The following is a 21,699-nucleotide window of genomic DNA, read 5'->3' as shown; positions in this document are numbered from 1 at the left end:
TAGTGACCTCAAAATCAATAGAGGTCATCTGCGAGTCATGATCAATCTACCCATGAAGTTTCATGATACTAGGCGTATGCGTTCTTAAGTTATCATTCAAAAACCATTTTACTATTTCGGGTCACCGTGACCTTGACCTTTGACCTAGTGACCTCAAAATCAATAGGGGTCATCTGCGAGTCATGATCAATGTACCTATGAAGTTTCATGATCCTAGGACCAAGCGATCTTGAGTTATCGTCTGACAACCACCTGGTGGACGGACCGACAGACCGACGGACAGACCGACATGAGCAAAGCAATATACCCCCTCTTCTTCGAAGGGGGGCATAATAACTCAAATCATCTGTGATGCAATGACTAATTGCCCGGGGGAAAATTAACATTTTCATTTGTGTCTTTTGCCGACATGACAAGAAAGACGAACGCTGCCATTTGTTTTTACCATTAACCAATCTAAAAACGCTAAGCGTTATTAACACTCTATGTCGTAAAATACGTAGGCTAAATAAAACTAAATAATTTAATAAAAAGGTGCACAGCAAATTTTTTGCTGCGGGCGCAAAATAAAAATAAAAATATTTTTATTTAGTTTTAAGATTTTTAGGTGCGGCAAATCCATCTAACATTTAATCAATTTGTTGTGGCCTAAAGTAGCAATACTGAAGGTAAAGAAATTCAATCTATTGTAATTGCATTCATGGGGTCATTTTTTTTAAACAAAATAGCGCTTTAAGTTAACTCAAAAACATACATATGTTGTGTTTGCTGAACATTTTTCTACCATAGCCGAGATTTGCAAGTACGCACATCCTCACTTAAATTTTCAAGTTTAATTCAGACTTGTTCTTCTAAAAACATTTCTTTTTCAAAAGTGAATTGAACCACATGATTAGCCATAACAATTTATACTTACCAACCTTCTAGCCAAATGTTCTCCGTTGACTTCCGCCACTTACACATAGAAAAGACTGATAGCAATGACAGCAAGAATATGAGACCTGCTTATCAGTAAATAAAAGCAGCATTGCATGCATACCTTCAATAAGATGTTATAAACAATATGGTAACAATGTACCACAAAATACTTATGAGTATAGGGAGGCCTATAGAGTGTTTGGTTATCAGACAAATGCCCAGTAATTGCAGTGACAGGAAAAATAAAAATATGTTTCAGTCCTTGAAAAAGTCTTGATTACTGAAAAAAAAGATTTTCAAACAGAAAATTTTCGTTATAAAATTCATATTAGGTTAAATGTCACTAAATTCTGCTAAGCCACCTCACCTTTTTATGATTCCATTAGTATTTTTCTACAAACCATCCAAATGAACATAATTCTGTGAGTTTCCAAATAACAGAAAGTTACAGAAGACAATTATCTTACAAGATCTTTTGTTCAAATATTTAGCCAATATGAGATTCTGGTATGTCTAACAAATTAAGTACAAGTTTACTCATTTATTCTTAAATGTTTACTACATAACCAGACAGTATTCATGTTATATTAACTCTTTCAGTGTGGGAACCGAATTTTGAAGGCCTTTGCAAACAGTTTGAATCAAGATGAGACGCCACAGAACATGGCGTCTCATCTGGATCCAAACTGTTTGCTATTCTGATAGTATTCTTTGAAAAAAAAATCGAAGAAAATGCTAATTTTAGAAATTCAGCAGACGACATTTTAGCAGACGACAAATTTCCCAGCATGCAAAGGGTTAACAATAAAGTATTTGAGGGAGTAACATCCATGGTTGACATGGAGATAAACATTAATTAACCCTTTCTCAATCAAAAGCAAAGTGAAAATGGCTATGTGCAAACAGCATATAACCAGAACAGCCTGGTCAGGTTTTATTCTGTTTGCTGCTCATCAGTATCTAAGGTTTGGAAATGAAGCCTTGAAAACTAGTAAAAAAGGTCTTAAATTAAATATAACTTTCTAACGGACTACAAATGCATCAAAATACGTATCTTAAAAAATGATAACTAAGTGTTGTCAAGTTGTCAACATTATATTTTCTGCATAGGGAAATAAACTAAGTGTTGCATTAAAAAAAAAAAATTAAAAAAATGGAAACCTTCCATTGGGATTTTTTCAGACAGCAATTGGAACATTTTTAGAATTTTCCCCATTGGAAAAGTGCTGTTTTCCGGTACTTTATAAAGGAGGAAAAAAATCGCTGTTCTTGGAGAAGAAAATTAAGCTAGGCAACTCTCAATTGAAATCCAAAGATTCATAAATGAAATTTAACAATTTATAATGCATATAAGTCTGAATTAATGACCACATTGTCCACAGAGATAATATTTTACAAAATAAACCTGTTGAACATTTCTGAATATTGTAGGTTTACTATCCAACAGCATTATAAAAAAAAAATTCCTTTTTTTCTCAAATTTTACTCATAACAATATTAAATAAAAAATAGCAGTAGACGTTATCATGTATGAAACAACATCAAATGCATAATAATTTTATGTAACCGTTAATTAAAACCCCAATTAATAACTTGCAACAGTCAGACAATAAATTAACTTGAGCAAATATGATTCATCATTACCAATTAAAGCGATACATGGGATTTTGCATCAAAAAGTTATCAAAAATTATTTCACATTTCTAAGAAATCCATTCTAGGACGAAATATTAATAACATTACTTGCACAAAAATAATTATGAGCCAAGAAATATTCCTGAAATATATGAAAACAAGCAGATGGTTCCTGAGAGATGATCTTTGATTAACCAAGAACAACAGCAAGCTAAAAAAATACCATGTGAATTATTTGATATTTGCGATATTTGCCCCGCAGAATGTAGATATTCGATAACTCTAAAGGGTTCCTTTCAAGAAATTCAAGACACCGGACATGGCTTAAGATCATTGGCCCAGAGGGACATTGCAGAAAAAAACAATGTAAAAAAAGGCCAGCTGTAAATTGTTGGATTGCTGGAACTAGTGTCCAGTAATTTTTGCTTTCAAAGTTGTAACCCTTTTTCAATTTTCACAAGATAATTATTTTGTGGTAAATGTGATTTCCACACGTAAACATTCAGAACTACATTTTTGTCAACATTTGTCCCTACCTACATATTACACTGCACAGTTTTGTAAATTCCAAAGTGATTCAGAGAGTCCATTTTTCCATCAGCCAATGAGAAAGAGTATGCAAATTGGTGTTGATATTATTAAAGAAAGTTGATATTGCACCTTTAAATGGGCCGTGCTCTGTGAAAAAGGGGTTAAATGCATGTGCTTATACAATATTTTTCGTTTACAGAGAGACTCTTTTAGCAAAAATCAAGTTTAGGCGGAAAGTGTCGTCCCTGATTAGCCTGTGCTAACTGCACAGGCTTATCTGGGGCGACACTTTACGCACATGCATTAAACCCCCTTTTCGCAGAGCACAGCTCAACTGTATCTTTGTGTAAATGCAGATCATGTCCAACATCACACTTTATTGATGTTCAAAATCTATAACAACAGACAGAAGAATTCAAAACGATCACAGAAACGCTATTTTTTCAAACTTTTGCTTTTGTTACATTTTAATGACGGTAAATGAAATAAGTTATTTTTTAAAGTGAAAGTAAGAGAAAAATATATCAGCATCCTTATTTTTGTGTTCATATTAAACAAAATGATTTTACTTTTTACTGTTTATAAATAATGTCCCTAAAAATTGTTCAATTGATAGTTATCAATAAACATTTATAATATCTAAAATACAGCAAAGAAATACAGTGATGTAAGTGTAATAAACACAAAATGAAAAACCATCTCACCTTGGAACGCTTATCAACCTCAATCCCAACAAAACCAAAGTCCAATATTTAGTTCTTCAAATACAAAAAAACGAGCAATTTATAACATCCAACTAATAATTCAGTAATCACAATATTGCTGTGATATCATTTCTGTCCACTTTGATACCAATACAAATTCAAATTAAAATGCATTTTATGGTAATCTATTTTATGGTAAAATTTAAGACTATCAGCTGGTATATCAAACAAATTAAAACCCTTCACACTTTTCAATGTTCCTGTCCTCTCTAAATGTCCGATTTGATCCAAATAGTTAGTTCTCTACCATATTACAGCAACTGCCTTTAAAATCCCTGCATCATACAAATTGTCAGATAGAGCAATACTAGTGTCCAGATTGTTTCACCAGTTTTTCTCTGGCAACAGTTAGCTACACACTGCACAATGAAACTTCAAAATTGTAAAAGCATCACATTCATGTTATTTTTAAAGGGACTTTCAACCACGACGACGAAAAAAGAAAAGTTATAAAATACCGTATTTTTTTACAATTAATAGTTTATATTGATTAAAATATCACAACTGGTATATTACATTACTTGAAAAAAGTTGTTAAGTTTTCATATTTTCAGTATAATCTGAAATAAATTTAACTGGGTATGTCTATTAGGTAACTACCAGTTAACTATAAATAACGCCAGTAGATTATCATCATCGTCATGTGGTAAACCCAGGAAAGCAAATTGTGCATGCATAGTGAATAGTCACCTATGTTCGCGATGTACTTTCAATTTCACATCGTGAAATTTTATTACTGAATATACTGAAAATATGAACTTTGGTCAAGTAATGTAATATACCAGTTGTGAAATTTTAATCAATATAAACTAATAGTTGTAAACAAGAGGGCCAAGATGGCCCTAGTTCGCTCACCTGAAAGGAGCCGGTTCATTAAATCTTTACCAAACGTCAAACTTGACCTAGATATTGTCCAGACAAACATCCTGGTCAAGTTTTATCATTATTGAACCAAAACTCTGGCATATGGAGTGTTTTCGTTTTTGTAAGATTTGACCTGGTGACCTATATTTTGAGTTGACCCCCTTACCAAACATCAAACTTTGCTTACAAAAATAAATATTATGACCAAGATTCATAAAATCTGAAACAAAATTGTGACCTCAAGTGTTTACAAGGATTTTGTATAATATAATGAAAATTTGGACAATCTAAGCGCAATAATTATGGCATTAATTATGTGATATATATAAAACCAACCTTTGTACCAAGTTTCATGATGATTGGGCAAAAAATTGTGACTTCTAGAAAGTTCACAAGCTTTTTTTACTATATAAATATCAGACAAGAGACAAAATTGTCACAAACCAGGTTTTCAATGTGAAAAAAAAAAAGTCAAATAAAGGGAGACAACTAAACCTGAACTGATTTAATCAGTTCAGTTTTAGTTGTCTCCCTTTATCTCATAATTGTTTATAATTAACCCCATATGTATCAAAATAAATATATTTTTAGTCGTGGTGACCTTGACCTTGGAATTATTGACGTAATTCTTTCTTGCCACACACCGTCCGTTGATGGTGAACAAATGTGCCAAATGATTTTAAAATCTCACAATGAATGACATAGATATGGCCCAAACAAGCTCATTTGTGGCCATTTTTGACCTTTGAACTCAATGTGTGACCATGACCTCGGAGATATCGACGTAATTCTTTTGGGCGACACACCGTCTAATGATGGTGAACAAATGTGCCAAATGATTTTAAAATCTGACAATGAAAGACAAAGTTATGGCCCGGACAAGCTCATTAATAGCTATTTTTGACCTTTGAACTCAAATTGTGACCTTGACCTTGGAGATATTGACATAATTCTTTCGCACGACACACCGTCTAATGATAGTGACCCCCCTCGGCTGCCATGTTAATTAACTGACCGGAACCATTTTCAAACTCAACTCTCATATCAAGGAAGCAAATGTTCTGACCAAATTTCATGAAAATTGGGCCAAAAATGTGACTTCTAGAGTGTTCACATGTTTTTACTATATACATATAAAGAAAAATGCCCCGCCCACTGGCGGCTATGTTTTTTTGTACCGATCCGACCATTTTTGAACTTGTCCGAGACATCAATAAAACTAATGTTTTGACCAACTTTCATGATGATTGGGCAAAAATTGTGACTTACAGCCCCCCCCACCCGGCTGCCATGTTATTCAACTGACCGGAACCATTTTCGAACTCAACTCTCATATCAACGAAACAAATGTTCTAACCAAATTTCATAAAAATTGGGCCAAAAATGTGACTTCCAGAGGGTTCACATGTTTTCACTATATACATACAGAGAAAAATGCCCCACCCACTTGCGGCCATGTTTTTTCACCGAACTGGATCATTTTCGAACTCGTCCGAGATATCAATAAAACCAATGTTTTGACCAACTTTCATGATGATTGGGCAAAAATTGTGACTTCTAAAGTGTTTACAAGGTTTCTTTATAGCCAAATAAGGAAAACTGCCCCGCCCACTGGCCGCCATGTTTTTTAACGGACTGGAACCACTCTTTAACTCGACCAACATATCATTAAGGCAAACATTTTGACAAAGTTACATGAAGATTGGGCCTGAAATGTGACTTCTACAGTGTTTACAAGGTTTTTCTTTTTTTTGACCTAGTGACCTAATTTTTGACCCAGCATGACCCAGTTTCGAACTTGATCGAGATTTCATTATGAAAAATCTTCTGACCAAGTTTCATGAAGATCGGACATGAAATGTGGCCTCTTGAGTGTTTACAAACCAAATGTGGACGAAGGACGGACGGACGGACAGAAGACAGACAAAGACCGGTCACAAAAGCTCACCAGAGCAATCAAGTGAGCTAAAAAATACGGTATTTTAGAGATTTTCTTTTTTCGTCATTCGTGGTTGACAGTCCCTTTAATATCTAGAATGACAAAATTATAACTACTACCTGTTATAAAAAGTATAATTGACAAATTAATGTTGCTGTTAAAACTTGTCAGTTCAAAGTGGTGATATTTAAAATTTCACAATCCATTTTCTTAGGATAAAGAATGTCTTTGTTGCCCTGTGAAAAGCAAAAAGGCATCTTCAAACAAGTGGTGTTTGTTTTGCATTGCATTTAAGTATTGTTTTAACCAAAGAATATTGAAGGTTTATAATGAAAATTCACCAGTAAATCATTAGTTGAGTGGCAAATCTTATTACACAGGAGTGGTTCATAAACAAAAAAAAGCAATTTTTATCCTAATTTATATAGCTTGCAAGCCATATGTCCCAATATCGTTCCGCTTTTAGGCTGTTTGTCCCACCGTCCTTTTTTGACCAGATATTAGAGAAAAAACTAGTATTGTTTTACAAGTTTACTACAAAACTTTCTATTGAAACTCCAGGGGTGTCAATTGTCCCAAATTTGAAACCTGGAAAATTAAGCTGGGAGTCTGAGGCAGAGGCCCCTGTGCTGTAGCTTTTGTTCTTTTCTTGTTGCCTTTCTAGTTGCGATTTCTTGGGGGCACAATCAAAATATTATAAACCAGACCATCCATAAACCACATGCTTATTAGTCATTCTGTAAAATTATTATAAAGAACGTTGAAAATTAATTAAAAACCACAAACCTTACTGTATCTGAAAACGACTGTCTCAAAACATATCGAGATACATCTTTAGCACATAAAATAAAATATGCATATCGTTCGTCTGCAGAAATTTGAAAACCAGTATTCAGTAACCTAGCAAATACACAATCAATATATAATTTGTTTTTCATAATGTTTTACAATATGCTATTGCAGAGCTTTACTAAATGCTAATCGATAAATTAAAATTTCAAAATGGCAGAACTTTGCAACATTTTGTAGAATTGTAAAATTTTCGGAGAATAGCAAAGAGGTTTCATCAGTTACCCTTCATGTCCGTGCAAGCCACTAACCAATCAGACATCATTCAATAAAAAACTAGGCAAAATTGGTACAGAGCGCAAATATCCAAACTGATGAGGAAGCTTAGGTGATAACAAATTATTCGTTCTCAAATGATCACGCACTCGAACAATTTGTCCCTACGCCACCCCCTCCTTAACAAGAAACCGTCGGAGACGGGTGATGCTCCCAAAAGTTTTTTTTTGTCACAATATTGCACTATATATTCAGATAAAAGGAAACGTCTTGAGGGGCAAAACTTTGGACAAAATAATACAATGGATGGTTTAGCAACTTAAAAATTTCAAAGGGCCATAACTCTATAAATAAATCATCTAACCAGAACCCACTAATAACATGCGCATCTCCTCAAGGTAGTTAAGCTTCCCATAAAGCTTCATTGTATTCTAGTCATTAGTTGGGGAGAAATAGCCCGGACAAGAATTGAACTATATGTACAGTTTATAGAAAATTTCAAAGGGCCATAACTCTGTGAAAAATCATCCGACCATAACCGGCTGATAATATGCACATGTCCTCTTGGTAGTGAAGCTTCCCATAAAGTTTCATTGAATTCCGGTCACTAGTTGAGGAGAAATAGCCCGGACAAGAATTGCACTATATGTACAGTTAATGGAAAATTTCAAAGGGCCATAACTCTGTGAAAAATCATCCGACCAGAACCTGCTGATAATATGCACATCTCCTCTTGGTAGTGAAGCTTTCCATAAATTTTAATTGAATTCCGGTCATTAATTGCTGAGAAATAGCCCAGACAAAATTGTGCACGGACGGACGCACGGATAGACGAAGCGGTGACTATAATTTTATGCTCCCCAAAATTTTTTGGAGAAGCATAAAAAACTCACTGGATTTACACTGATCTCAAAATCAACTCTGGATGGCTCAAATTCTTATTTCTGGAATAATCCGGACAATGGACACCACTGAGCTCTTAAATTACTATGGCTGATCCCATTATTCCATCCTAACTGCCCCTATTATCAAATCATTAAGTGTGTATACCAGTGTTGTTGTAAACACCATTGCAGCAATACATTAGCAAATTAGGGAAATAATCATGCATTCACACCATGGTGCTTTTATGATAGGGACCGCTAGTTGTTATCCATAGAATTATTGCATCTTAAAGGCCTTCTGTGCTTGTATTTTAAACCTTTACCACTTAGATACGTAGTTTTTTATGCATTTGTTGTCCCTTAGAAAGTTACAATTAATCGAAGACCTTTCTTACTAAATTCAAGTTTTAAAGGCTTCATTTCCAACCCTTCAATACTGATAAGCAGCAAACAGCATAAAACCTGAACAGACTGCGATTTACTCACAGGCTGTTCTGGTTTTATGCTGGTTGCAAAAGCCATTTTCACTTTGCTTCCTATGGGGGAAAGGGTTAAGGCCCAATCAAGTCCAAAAGTACTTATATCCTGTGTACCATACCAACTTAGGTTTAAATATGCAAATTTCGCCTCTTGAAACAGCGATTCGACATGTACATCAAACAAATTGAATGCAGCCAAATACAGTTAGTTGATTTTCAAATAAATTTACTTTTGATTTTGTCTTATTTTCAGTATCAGACAAAAAGAGTACATATTGCATAAATCTAAATTTAAATTCATTTGATGATTGGTTGAATAAAAAATCGCCACATGGATGCAAAAAGGTACCAATGTGCCTTCTAATTTCAATGTCACATGGTACCATTTTGCACCAATCCGGCGAAATGTTCTTGAGGCGCGCATATTGCATTACAGGATTTACACAATCATGTTCTGTGGAAAATCCCCTGTGACGCTTCGATAGCCAATAGACGCTACACTACACTGCATTTTATTTTATGATGTCACGAGCATCCGATGGTCCTGTGCTTACTGCCAGCAAATGAGGAATGTTTGTGTTCATGAAATTCTTTAACTTTTACTGTCAATATTGGCTAGAAATTTTTAACACTATACTGACACCTGCTGATTTAAGAAAAGGTGAAATTAAAGATCATTTTAGGTGTCCCGTCGGGACAGTCCCAGTTTGAGGTCATATGGCATGACAATTTGCATAAAATCTCCCCATTTGGACTTTAACAAAATATGGCATGTATGACATACAGTATTGCCAACAATAATTTTCAAGCCAGTAGTTACATTCACAGTGTATCACTTACAGTTCACCCAATATAAATGTGAACTACTGTATAGAGTATTACATTATATCTCACCTCCTACAAAAATTACCCTATCAGATTGGCTTAGAGCGGTCACTTGCCCATGGTGTATTTTCCATACACCCTGAGTAATTTCCATACACCCCAGGTAATCGAGTAGTCGGTTGAGATATAATCATTACACAGTAACTAATGGTGTATAGGATAAGCCCTCGCTTCATTTTCATTTAAGCAGAAAGGAACAATTCGTTGTTGGTGTTGTGTTGTTGTTGTTGTTATATTTACCGACTAAGTTACATAAGCCAAATAGTACACGCACGCTTTATTTTAAAGCACACGTTCTTAAGTTTTTTATCCTTATTGAAATTATTAAAATAGTTTTAAATCAGATGCAAAATAATTTGCAGATTAATATCAAAATACTGTAATTTAACCTGCTATCCGGCCAAAATTGCAAGGCAAATGATGCCATAACAAAGTGCAACGAAATTATGAAAAAAATAGACAGTCTATCTGTTAAAATTATTTAAAGTAACGTAACCCATTAATAAATAATTTGAAAAAGTATGTTATCTCAAAATCAAATAGATCCAGATTCACTTTTTAATAAAACACATAACTGAGTATGCACACAATTAGCAAAAAATGATAGGAGCATATTTATTGGAATTTAATTATTGGAATGATTGCATACATGAAACAAGTGGAACTACGATAATTTATTCGAAACCTTATTCCCATCCAGGTATTTAATAGAATAATTATTATTATTGTTAACAGACTTTCGTATTTTTTCAAATGTCATTATATATGATTGCTTAAAAAAAAATAATGTTTTTTTTTATAGATGTAACTAATTTTTAATAGTAAACAAGTTGAACCGAAAAAAGATGTTGCCGGTATTTGAACCAGTGTTGTCAGGATCTGTACGCGGTGCGTCACCACTAAGCCATGCTAACTTTCATAACCTGTTGCAAAACATGTAACCTATTGTAAAAGTTATCTAGCTTTTGCCAATAATAAAATTGTTTTATGAAACAAAATTTGTTTTATTGTTTAAGAATGTTTTTCCACTAAAAAATGGTCTTAGAAATATTCACTAAAAATTGTCTTGGAAAAATTCTTAGAAGAAAATCTTCCCAAAAAAGGTTTCTAAGTGACTCATTTTTTTAATAAGAAAATTATATTTTAAATATCTGATCTATTTTGCCTTGCAACATCCCACATCCATGCATTTTTACCCCTTGATAAAGACGCAACCAAATGCAAAATGTGTTTCTTATTTGCGGTTCAATAGTTGATCGGCTATAAAGCCAATGAACTAAAAATCGCACAAATACCAAACACCATTATTTTTATTTAAAAGAGCACCGCATAACGGGTGCCACACTCGGCTGCGAAAGCTTGTCAGAATTTTTTTTTTTTAGAGGTCACAGTGGCCTTGACCTTTGACCTAGAGACCCAAAAATAAAAAAAGGTGCAGCTACATGTGAAGTTTCAAAGTTGTAGGAAGAAGCGCTTTGATTTTAGAGCCAATGTTAAAAACCTTAACAAAATGTTAAGGTTTTAGCACGATGCGGACGACAAGAGGACGGACACGGACACGACGAGCTGGCTGTGACAATACCTCGGGTTTTCTCTGAAAACAGGGGAGCTAAAAACAGCAACACATAAATGACAGATACATAATTTTCTCTAAATAATTGCTATAGGATAATAAAACATATTTAGAATATATGCATTCACTTAACATATGTATAACGGTATATTAATTATAACATTTGTTTAGTGACAAAGAATACCTGAAAATTGTCATACATGATTGTTTTAAATGGAACAATCTCTAAGGAGCATTAAAACAACTCATTTTTAAAATATAGATTATTAAATAGTTTTATAATATGCTCTTAGCCTATATATAAACTGATATGGCTAAAAGTGTCATTCGAAGAAAACTTGGAAATTACATTTATAACCATGTTTCTATTGATGTTTTAATCCATTGGAAGAGCTATTGCAATTCAATAACAATAATTGTATTGTTGTTATATTGCCCCACAATAATCTGGTGTATGTTGGTGTTGTAGCAGACAGAGGATGTTAGGCGGAGTCCATCTCTCCGTGAAGCCAGAGTTGCCAATTTCTTTTTACCCTCATGATCAACATGTAATACAGTATTGGAGCTGTATGCACAGCAAAGGACTTGTCCATCAGGAGTGACACAGACACTATTTGGAAATTGTAGTTCTGGATCAGTGAATGTATATATCAGGGTGCCATCTGTGGCCAGTGTGAGGAGCTTGTTCTGTTCGTTGTTGGTTACATAGATCCTGTCACCGGCAGGACTCAATGCACATTTGTACACTACAAAACATAGAACATGTTTAGGATTTACAGATGAGAATTAAAGACATGGACAATCTAAAAACATCTAACAATAATCTCATAAAAGTCCTTTTTCTGCTTTAAATATCCACAGTAGTGATTATATTTTATGTTTAAACGTAGGTATATGCATGTGTTTACAATGAGCTCAATACTCAAATATATTTACAATACATTTACCTCGTGCACCATCTCCTATATCTTCATAAAGCTTTTTCACAAATGTCCCAGTCAGTGTGTAGTGGTAGAGAGCAGTGCGAGAAGTGATATACAATGCTCCCTTGTGGTGGGCAATGCCAACAGCAGCATGTGGTAACTGAAACTGCCTTCCATTTATCAGCTGCCTATTGCTAACAGACATAAACTGCACACCAGCACCATCAAGAGTCACAGCTACCTCACTGGATGTGATTTGGCAAATGTCATGTGGATAATCAGACACATCACAATGACTGGACACATTGTAATTCTTGTCCAACATTTTCACTCTCTTATTAATCCTATCTACAATAATAACCTGGCCACTAGGCAGGCTGCAAATGCCTATGATAGAGCAAGCATGTCTGTCACTTGATATTTTCACATTATACTCTTGTTTCTTCTTAAGTTTCACACACTTCATACAGTCTACAATCCTCCCTAGACTAGACTGTTGAGACAGGTACTGCTCAATGTCAATGTTTGCCTGGAATATTATTGAACTCTGAACCTTCACTGGGTTCTCATTCAGATATCTTTCAGACTCCTGTATCTTATCCAGGCATTTCCTGCTGGCTATGAACTTAATGTCTTGATTGCTCTTATCACAAAGGCCCTGTACAGCTTCACTTAGTTGTTGCAGTTCATCCTTCAGTCTGCCACAGTTGTCAACATCTTTCTTAAGAGAGGTTTGCAATTTGGTCCTAATGTCATCCAGTTCTTTCAAAGTTGTATTCTCTAGTTCATCAAGAGCAGCATTTATTTTCTTACACTGGTCTCTGATTTCTTGCAATTTTTCACCATATGATCCTTCAATGGACTGAATGCTGGCCTCTTGTACGCTCTTAAACTTTTTTAGATCTGCAATAATCGATTGAATTTTGTTTGACAACTGCTGCATATCCACAGACATCTTTTTGACTGATTCTGAAATTTTAGCCAAATGTGTACACTGTCTGAAATATGATAATGAAACATAATTAAAAATCATCACTAATCCATATACAATATATTGGTGAACTTTGATACATAAAGATTGGTCTAATACATTGAACAATTGAGTAGTATTTAGAAAACCTTGTTGAGCCTTATTGAGCATAAAAAGTCCCCTAGTATCCCTTTCAATTGTGCATTACAAACAATGAATGTCCCATTTTGTAATCTAGATGTCTATCAATAATGTCCTCAAATATCATACTATCAACATTTAACAGTTTACAACAACTCTTATAATGCTTTAAACAACTGAACAACTGCTACATAATTAAGATACTAGTATTTGATTAATGAAAGTGATAACAACCTACTTTTGAACCTGTGATCACTTTAGGTTACTTTATGACTGAGAGTCACATACCTGTGATTCAGTAGAACACAGTCAGAGCAGCACAGCTGACTGTGGTCCTGGCAAAACATTTTCAGTTTCTTGTCAGGGTGGACATCACATTTTAGTAGCAAATCCTCAATTGCCTCTTCAAGAGGCCATTTATTTGTTTCTCTTCTTCCATATGTTAAATGGTTTACAAATACTTGATCATGATGATAAAGGCATTTTTCGCAAAAACACTTGAAACATGTTTCACAAAAAAAATCAGCACTTTTTTCTATATTTTTACTTATGCATCCAACACAAGAATAGTCTTTCACTGAATCTGAACTTTTATGAACTGAATCTACAGAACTTGCCATTTTCAAAATGTATTGTGAACTGTCCTGTGATTTAAAAGTTGTATATTCACTATTATTTTGACTACTTTAAGAAAATAAAATGAGTGTTTTCAAAACACATAATGACACACACAGTTTTAGTAAGTATAATGACCAAGTTACTTAACTTAAAACTGACAAATAGGCTGAATTATGAACGCTTTTTAAGCTAACCCACTTTAAATACACACTGAAGAACAAGTCCATAGTCAAGTTACAAATTGATTTGCTGATAGCAGGGTTATAATACTGTAAAACCATTAAATTTCGTGTGGTACGAATTTTCGTGGATTTCGTTGGTCCGCTGAACCGCGAATTCAAGTACCAATGATTATTTATAAAGTCCTAATGCTATTTCCGACATTTTCTTTTGTTTTCTGTTATCTGAGATATTTGTTTTTGTAATATTTACTTCAATTCAGTAGGTCACATTTCACTCTATCTATGAGTTTTTCTTTTTTATTCATCATCATTAACAGTTTGCAGATTTCTAACATATGTAAATTAGTGTTAATTTAAGTTAAAAGAGACTTAACGTTTTTCACACATGTATTTTGGGGACCTTATTACTCAATTGTTACTACTAGGGGACCGATTGCGCTGAGAATTGCAAATAATGTAAAAACAACATTGATGGCAATTAGCAAGCGGGGAGCCACCAGTGCGCCGCTTTATCGCTCTTATCGACAATTATCAGCAACACTTTAATGCTTCAGTGCACATTAACCTCAAGTCTTGCTGACAACACAGATTAGCAGATTATGCCTCGTTATAACTCTGGGTTTTTTTAATAACAGTTTAATTATTATGACGGTCAGTCTTTCCAGAAAATTTGAAATCCACAAAATTATGTTTCAACGATAAGTTGTTTTTTTTTAATTTGCAGTCCACGAAATTACGTGTCAACGAATTAGTTGTTTTTTATCAAACCACGAAATTTCATACAGACGAATTTCTATACATTTACAGTACACCATTTTCTAAAAATGGGTGAAACTTGATTCATGTATTGAGTTAAAGGGACTTGTTAACTGATTTTCATATTTTTTTAAATGTCAATTGATTTACATTTCAACACATATCACAATGTTTGAATAGCAATAAATATTTAAAAAATAAAAAGGGTGGTTTGAAATTTAGTTTAAACATATTTTATTGTATAATACACATTGATTGGTGGTTTAAAAATAGTGCCATGCCCAGGATTCGAACCAGTGACCTTTTGATAGCAAATTCGTAATGCATTATCACAACTGAATTGAGCTAGGTTTTAATAATTCACAGCAAATTCAAATACTGTAATTCAACCATGCCATGCCCAGGATTTGAACCAGTGACTTTTTAATAGCAAATTCGAAAGCATTATCACAACTGAATTGAGGTTTTAATAATTCACAGTAAATTCAAATACTGTGATACAACCATGCCATACACTGGATTCAAACCAGTGACCTTTTAATAGCAAATTCAAATGCATTATCACAAGTGTAATCAGGTTCTAATAATTCACAGCAAATTCAAATACTGTGATTCAACCATGCCATGCCCAGGATTCGAACCAGTGACCTTTTGATAGCAAATTCAAATGCATTATCACAACTGAACTGAGGTTTAAGTAATTCACAGCAAATTCAAATACTGTGATACAACCATTTTCCAAATGTTGATGAGCATATATAGCAAGCTCTATATAATATAGCTTTACAGATTTTGTTTGATGATGATCAATAGACCATCTAATAGTTTTCTCAGTCATAATGTTATTTTGCTAGTTCCAATATAATAGATATATTCTCTTCTGAATCTATGACAATTGTGTTTTTGATTTTTGTTCATTGTGTCAAAATGTAAATTAATCCCTTAAATGATTATGTTATTGGCAGTTATGAATTGTGGTAATTCACACTTTGTCTAATGTTCCTTTATTGATTGGTTGATGATAATAACAGTTCTCATGTACATTTTTTAAAACTGATACTTCACTTCAGAACATGATTAGTTTAAACATATTGAATTCCTTTGGCAAATACAATATATCACAAGGGCTGTTTGTAAAACACACATGCCCGCCAAATGGGCTGTCAGTTGTAGTGGCAGCCATTGTGTGAATAAGGGTCAACTGTCAGTCATGACCAATGTCCCTATGAACTTTCCTGATCCCAGGCTTAAGCATTCTTGAGTTATCATCCAGAAACCATTTTACTGCTTCGAGTCACTGTGACCTTGAACTTTGACCTAGGGACCTAAAAATCAATAGAGGTCATCTGCCAGTCATGAACAATGTCCCTATGAACCTTCCTGATCCTAACCCTAAGAATTTGGGAGTTATCATCAGGAAACCATTTTACTGTTTCAGGTCACTGTGACATTGACCTTTGACCTAGAGTACTGAAAATCAATAGGGTTCATCTTTAAGTCATGACCAATGTCCCTATGAACTTTCCTGATCTCAGGCTTAAGAGTTCTTGAGTTATCATCTGGAAACCACTTTACTGCTTTGAGTTCTGTGACCTTGAACTTTGATCTAGTGACCTTAAAATCAATAGGGGTCATCTGCCAGTCATGACCAAAGTCCCTATGAACTTTCCTAATCCCAGGCTTAAGCGTTCTTGAGTTATCATCTGGAAACCATTGTACTGCTTCGAGTCACTGTAACCTTGAACTTTGACCTAGTGACCTGAAAATCTATATGGGTCATCTGCCAGACATGACCAATGTCCATATGAACTTTCCTGATACAAGGCCTAAGCGTTCTTGAGTTATCATCCGGAGACCATTTGGTGGACAGACCGACCGACCGATGGACAGAACGATGGACCAAACGATGGACCGACCAACATGTGCCCAACATGTGCAAAACAATATACCCCCTCTTCTTCGAAGGGGGGCATACAAATATTAATGAAATTAAATCAATGTATAAGTCATTATTCTGTATTATTTTATATATTATGTATGTTTAGTTATTGGCAATGAGCCTTTGTTTTACACTGTGTGCGAATGACTGGGAGCGGTTACGACATAGCAATATTACCAACTGACCAACCATCTAAAATTCCGTGATCCAAGAAAAGCTGTCACTCGTAGACAGTGGTCACTTTGTTCATTTCCCTTGACTGACTGCTCCTCTCAGTTTTTAGATAGCCTTTTAGATTTTCATTCAGTCAAATGTTCCTTTAACATTTACTTCAGCAGGAATGTCCATGTATCTTGCCAATGGACTTTCAGCGCTGGCTGCCCTCTCGTTATAGTAAATCATCCAAGTCTGTCAGAACAGTATAAAGTGAAGGTGCGCACAAGATGCCAAGGTACACAACTAAAGAAGAGGCACTCTGAACAACTTGAAACAAGAAATATCTTTAAAAAGATATACGGCGTTGATGTTGTAATGTTTGCGACCAGTGAAAGGAGATGGAATGAAGCGACCATATATTTTAATGAAGGTAGTGAGTGATACTGTATTAACAAATAAGAAATGAAGAACAAGAAGAGGTGAAATTGTATGTTTTATTGTCAATAAGTATTGTCATTACTAGATTTTCATAATTGAACGAGTAATACATTAGTTTCAAAAAGAAAAGAAAACATATTCGCCACTGAAATACTATGAACATAATGTTGGAATGAAATAAAAGATAATGTGTTATAATGTGTAAAGATGTTAGTAGAATGTAAACATAAAAGACTCAATATTGCAAGCATCATAGTGATATGAATTTTTTGCAGAAAGACAGAACTTTATTTAAAAAAAAGAAAAAAAAAGTACAAAGAAACATATTTACACTTATAAATGCAAATAAGGATTAGAATAAATCAAAGACAGATATATTTCCAACACCTATATATTTCCGTAGTATCGGGGACTACCGCCCCCAAACCCCAGCTTTGTTGATAGTGGTAAACAACTATGTACAGGTAAAGTGCAATCTAGCCTGTTTTTGTAGTGTTAAGTGTGACCGCTACGGCATGTAAACAATGGCATCTTTTAATTGTAGAGACATGTGATTAATGCTATACTGCTTCGTAAACTAAGGAGAAACGTTTTGATGTAATGTTTAGAGGATATCTTGTATCATGATTTTTAATTTATTGTAATAAACATGTAATTTACAATATATTCGTATTTAAGTTCAAATGATATGCATCCAATGTTTACGGTGATTTTTGTATTATTAGCCAATGAACAATTCGGATTTATTCATTGGGGACCTATCATGAGTGAAGGTCATCTAGGTCAAAAGTGACATTAAACAGCTATGCCAAAAAAAATAACAAAATCTATGATCAAGCAAAAGAAGCGAGCAAAAAGGCAAATTATTATGAGCAGTACATAATTATCCCATATAATGATAACTTCCAAAAAAAGTCACAATGCCAAATATTTACAATATTTTTTTAACAAACGTTACAAACACAAACATACATCTTTGATGGGAAGAGTAAATCATGGAATGTGTTTCTATTTTCAGACTTATTTTATTGAAGGGTGTATTTCCTATTCCCAGAATATGCGTAAATCCTGTATTGCTATGTTCGGGAATCAGACAACTCAATTTAAATTTAGATTGAATTCAGCAAACACAAATTATTGCTTGAAAATTGGGCGAAAGAGAAGAGATCTGTAAATAATTCACATACATTTTGATGAAATGAATGGTCTGAATCACTTATTTCTTTTACTCGACAGAAAGTGTGTTTTTTAATTTGTCTTAACAATAACAATTAATTAAATCAAACATGTAGGTAAACTTGTAAACATTGGCAAACAACTCAAAAGATCAATAGCAGTAATTAAGATGTAACTGACATTTGACACACTTGACTGATTTACAGTTTGTATATTTAACTATGCTCTGATCAGAAGAACTACAAAGCACGCTTCCATGATCATTTTAATTAATGATGCAGACATTAAGTACGGGTCATTCTTAGCATTCAAAGCGAGTGCAGTCATTGGCCAATATTCGATTTTCCGCCCCTAGACAGGCTATTATCAGTTTGGTAAACAGATAATTGATAGCCAATTGTAAATGATTTAAATATATCCGAACAAGTCTATATCATGTTGATATTAAGAGAATTCTGCTGCTCAAAAGAACTTAGCCTTAGTCACCCACTTGTGAGAACCCTGAAAACATTACACTTATTTTTATAACAAGAATTTAATGAAACCTGTTCAAAGATTGGCAAAACAAATATTATTTTTGTTATTTCCAATTAAACTTTAAAATGATATAATATGCAAACAAGAAACAGACTTTTGACTAAGAAAGTTAGGTATATGATCATCGGTCAAAATGAAAAAAAAAGCATTTGGGCCATGCTCTGTGAAAAGGGGGTTTAATGCAAGTGCATAAAGTGTAATACCAGATTAGCCCATGCAGTGTACACAGGCTAATCAGGGACAACACTTTCTGACTACACTGGATTTTTGCTAAGAAGAGACTTTCTTTAAAAAAAAAATATCATTATAGCAGAAAGCATCATCCCTGATTATCTTGTGCAGACTGCACAGGCTTAACTGGGACGACACTTTACGTACATGCATTAAAAACCCTTTATACAGAGTGGAGTTCATTTGCAATGCTTTTCATTGCAAATTTGAAATATTTAAATGTAACACTTACAAAGAGCATCAAAGTACAAACCAAAGAGATTGACTTACAAAGAGCATCAAAGTACAAACCAAAGAGATTGACTGGCAAAGAGCATCAAAGTGCAAACCAAAGAGATTGACTTACAAAGAGCATCAAAGTACAAACCAAAGAGATTGACTTACAAAGAGCATCAAAGTACAAACCAAAGAGATTGACTGGCAAAGAGCATCAAAGTACAAACCAAAGAGATTGACTGGCAAAGAGCATCAAAGTACAAACCAAAGAGATTGACTTACAAAGAGCATCAAAGTACACACCAAAGAGATTGACTTACAAAGAGCATCAAAGTACACACCAAAGAGATTGACTTACAAAGAGCATCAAAGTACAAACCAAAGAGATTGACTTACAAAGAGCATCAAAGTACAAACCAAAGAGATTGACTTACAAAGAGCATCAAAGTACAAACCAAAGAGATTGACTTACAAAGAGCATCAAAGTACACACCAAAGAGATTGACTTACAAAGAGCATCAAAGTACAAACCAAAGAGATTGACTTACAAAGAGCATCAAAGTACAAACCAAAGAGATTGACTGGCTTGAAGTGCTGAATGCAAATGATTTTAATCCTAAACGACCATTTTTGTATCCAAGCTCTACAAAAAAGCTTTAAGTTATATTATTGATAATATAATTATATAACTTTATTTCTGTATTTATCTCACAATTATTTTACCAGCAGTTGAACAGATAATGCATTTAACCCTAAATTGCATGCTGGGAAATTTGTTGTCTGCTAATATGTCGTCTGCTGAATTTTCTAAAATTAGCATTTTCTTCAATTTGTTTTCAAAGAATACTATCAGAATAGCAAACAGTTTGGATCCTGATGAGACACCATGTTCTGTGGTGTCTCATCTGGATCCAAACTGTTTTCAAACGCCTTTAAAATTCGGTTTCAGTGCTGAAAGGGTTAAACATTCTTCAAAGGACCCAAGACTAAAGAACACATAGGAAGTATTTGTACACAAAAACTCTTTTGGAAAACCGGTTTCTTTCATATCCTGAATGTTTTAATAAAAATCTGTATTTTATATTATTTATATTTGTAATTATGTTACCCACATAGATTTGCACTAATTCCGATGTACTCATGGCTATGAAACAGCAGAAATTCTTTTAGACAATCAGTTTAAGTGTTTCTTGGTTCAAACAGTGAGTTCAAGCTCAGGTCATGTAATAATAATCATGATCAGAGATTGAATGGTGAAAATAATTGATATTGTATGCTAATAAGTAATAATAATATGGTTCCTACAGAAAATTGGAAACAACTCATTAGGCAGAGCAAGAAAAACATGTAATTGTCTATCTCATACACAACAAAGTTATATTAACCCTTTTCATGCTGGGAAATTTGTCGTCTGCTAAAATGCCGTCTGCTGAATGTCTAAAATTAGCATTTTCTTCCTTTTTTTTCAAAGAATACTATCAGAATAGCAAACAGTTTGGATCCTGATGAGACGCCACGTTCTGTGGCGTCTCATCTGGATCCAAACTGTTTGCAAAGGCCTTCAAAATTCGGTTCCAGCACTGAAAGAGTTAACGCTTCTTTCATCAGAAACACAATAGTTATCATTACCAATGCCAAGATAATTTAAATAGCGTCTACTAGGGACTTTCATTATGCTGTTTGAATTCCTCTTTCCAATTATGTATTATTGTTTTCTCCGAACATTTCCATACAAAGTACTGTTTGGAACTCTTATCTATTGAATACACCGCTAATATGCATACTTGCCAAGTGTATTTAAGCATTTTCCTCTCTAGTTTAATGCAATACCACATTAGGTCTATGAGGTTTAAGTGAGAGGCATGCAAAAATCTGGACA

General features: G+C 34.0%; 2 protein-coding genes across 3 annotated transcripts in view; both read right to left on the bottom strand.

Moving 5' to 3' along the window:
• Positions 1-21,699, bottom strand: part of LOC127855386 (parathyroid hormone/parathyroid hormone-related peptide receptor-like) — a 158,908-nt gene that overhangs the window by 112,300 nt on the left and 24,909 nt on the right. The window contains exon 1 of one of the 2 annotated variants that reach the window (XM_052390902.1): positions 3,789-4,267. The exons of the other annotated variant lie outside the window; for it this stretch is intronic. The gene's annotated coding sequence lies outside the window, so the exon portion shown is untranslated. Of the gene's footprint in view, positions 1-3,788; positions 4,268-21,699 lie in introns of those variants that run through there. 2 annotated transcript variants of the gene reach the window in all.
• Positions 10,509-14,421, bottom strand: LOC127855387 (uncharacterized). Its single transcript, XM_052390905.1, has 3 exons — positions 13,860-14,421; positions 12,485-13,458; positions 10,509-12,283 (listed from the first exon to the last, which is right to left on the bottom strand). The coding sequence occupies exons 1-3, from the start codon at positions 14,189-14,191 to the stop codon at positions 11,931-11,933; spliced, it is 1,659 nt and encodes a 552-aa protein (XP_052246865.1). The 5' UTR covers positions 14,192-14,421; the 3' UTR covers positions 10,509-11,930.

Source organism: Dreissena polymorpha, chromosome 13 (assembly GCF_020536995.1).
Source record: "Dreissena polymorpha isolate Duluth1 chromosome 13, UMN_Dpol_1.0, whole genome shotgun sequence".
Lineage (NCBI taxonomy): Eukaryota > Metazoa > Mollusca > Bivalvia > Myida > Dreissenidae > Dreissena > Dreissena polymorpha.
Note: the sequence above shows the minus strand (reverse complement) of the source record. Positions and strands in the feature narration are given on the sequence as shown.

Bases quoted from the DNA above. Each gene is read 5' to 3' on its own strand.
- LOC127855387 (XM_052390905.1), bottom strand. From the start codon at position 14,191: ATGGCAAGTTCTGTAGATTCAGTTCATAAAAGTTCAGATTCAGTGAAA. The intron at 13,459-13,859 runs GTATGTGACTCT...ATCATATTTCAG, and splicing joins TGTGTTCTACTGAATCACAG to ACAGTGTACACATTTGGCTA. The intron at 12,284-12,484 runs GTAAATGTATTG...TATGTTTTGTAG, and splicing joins TATAGGAGATGGTGCACGAG to TGTACAAATGTGCATTGAGT.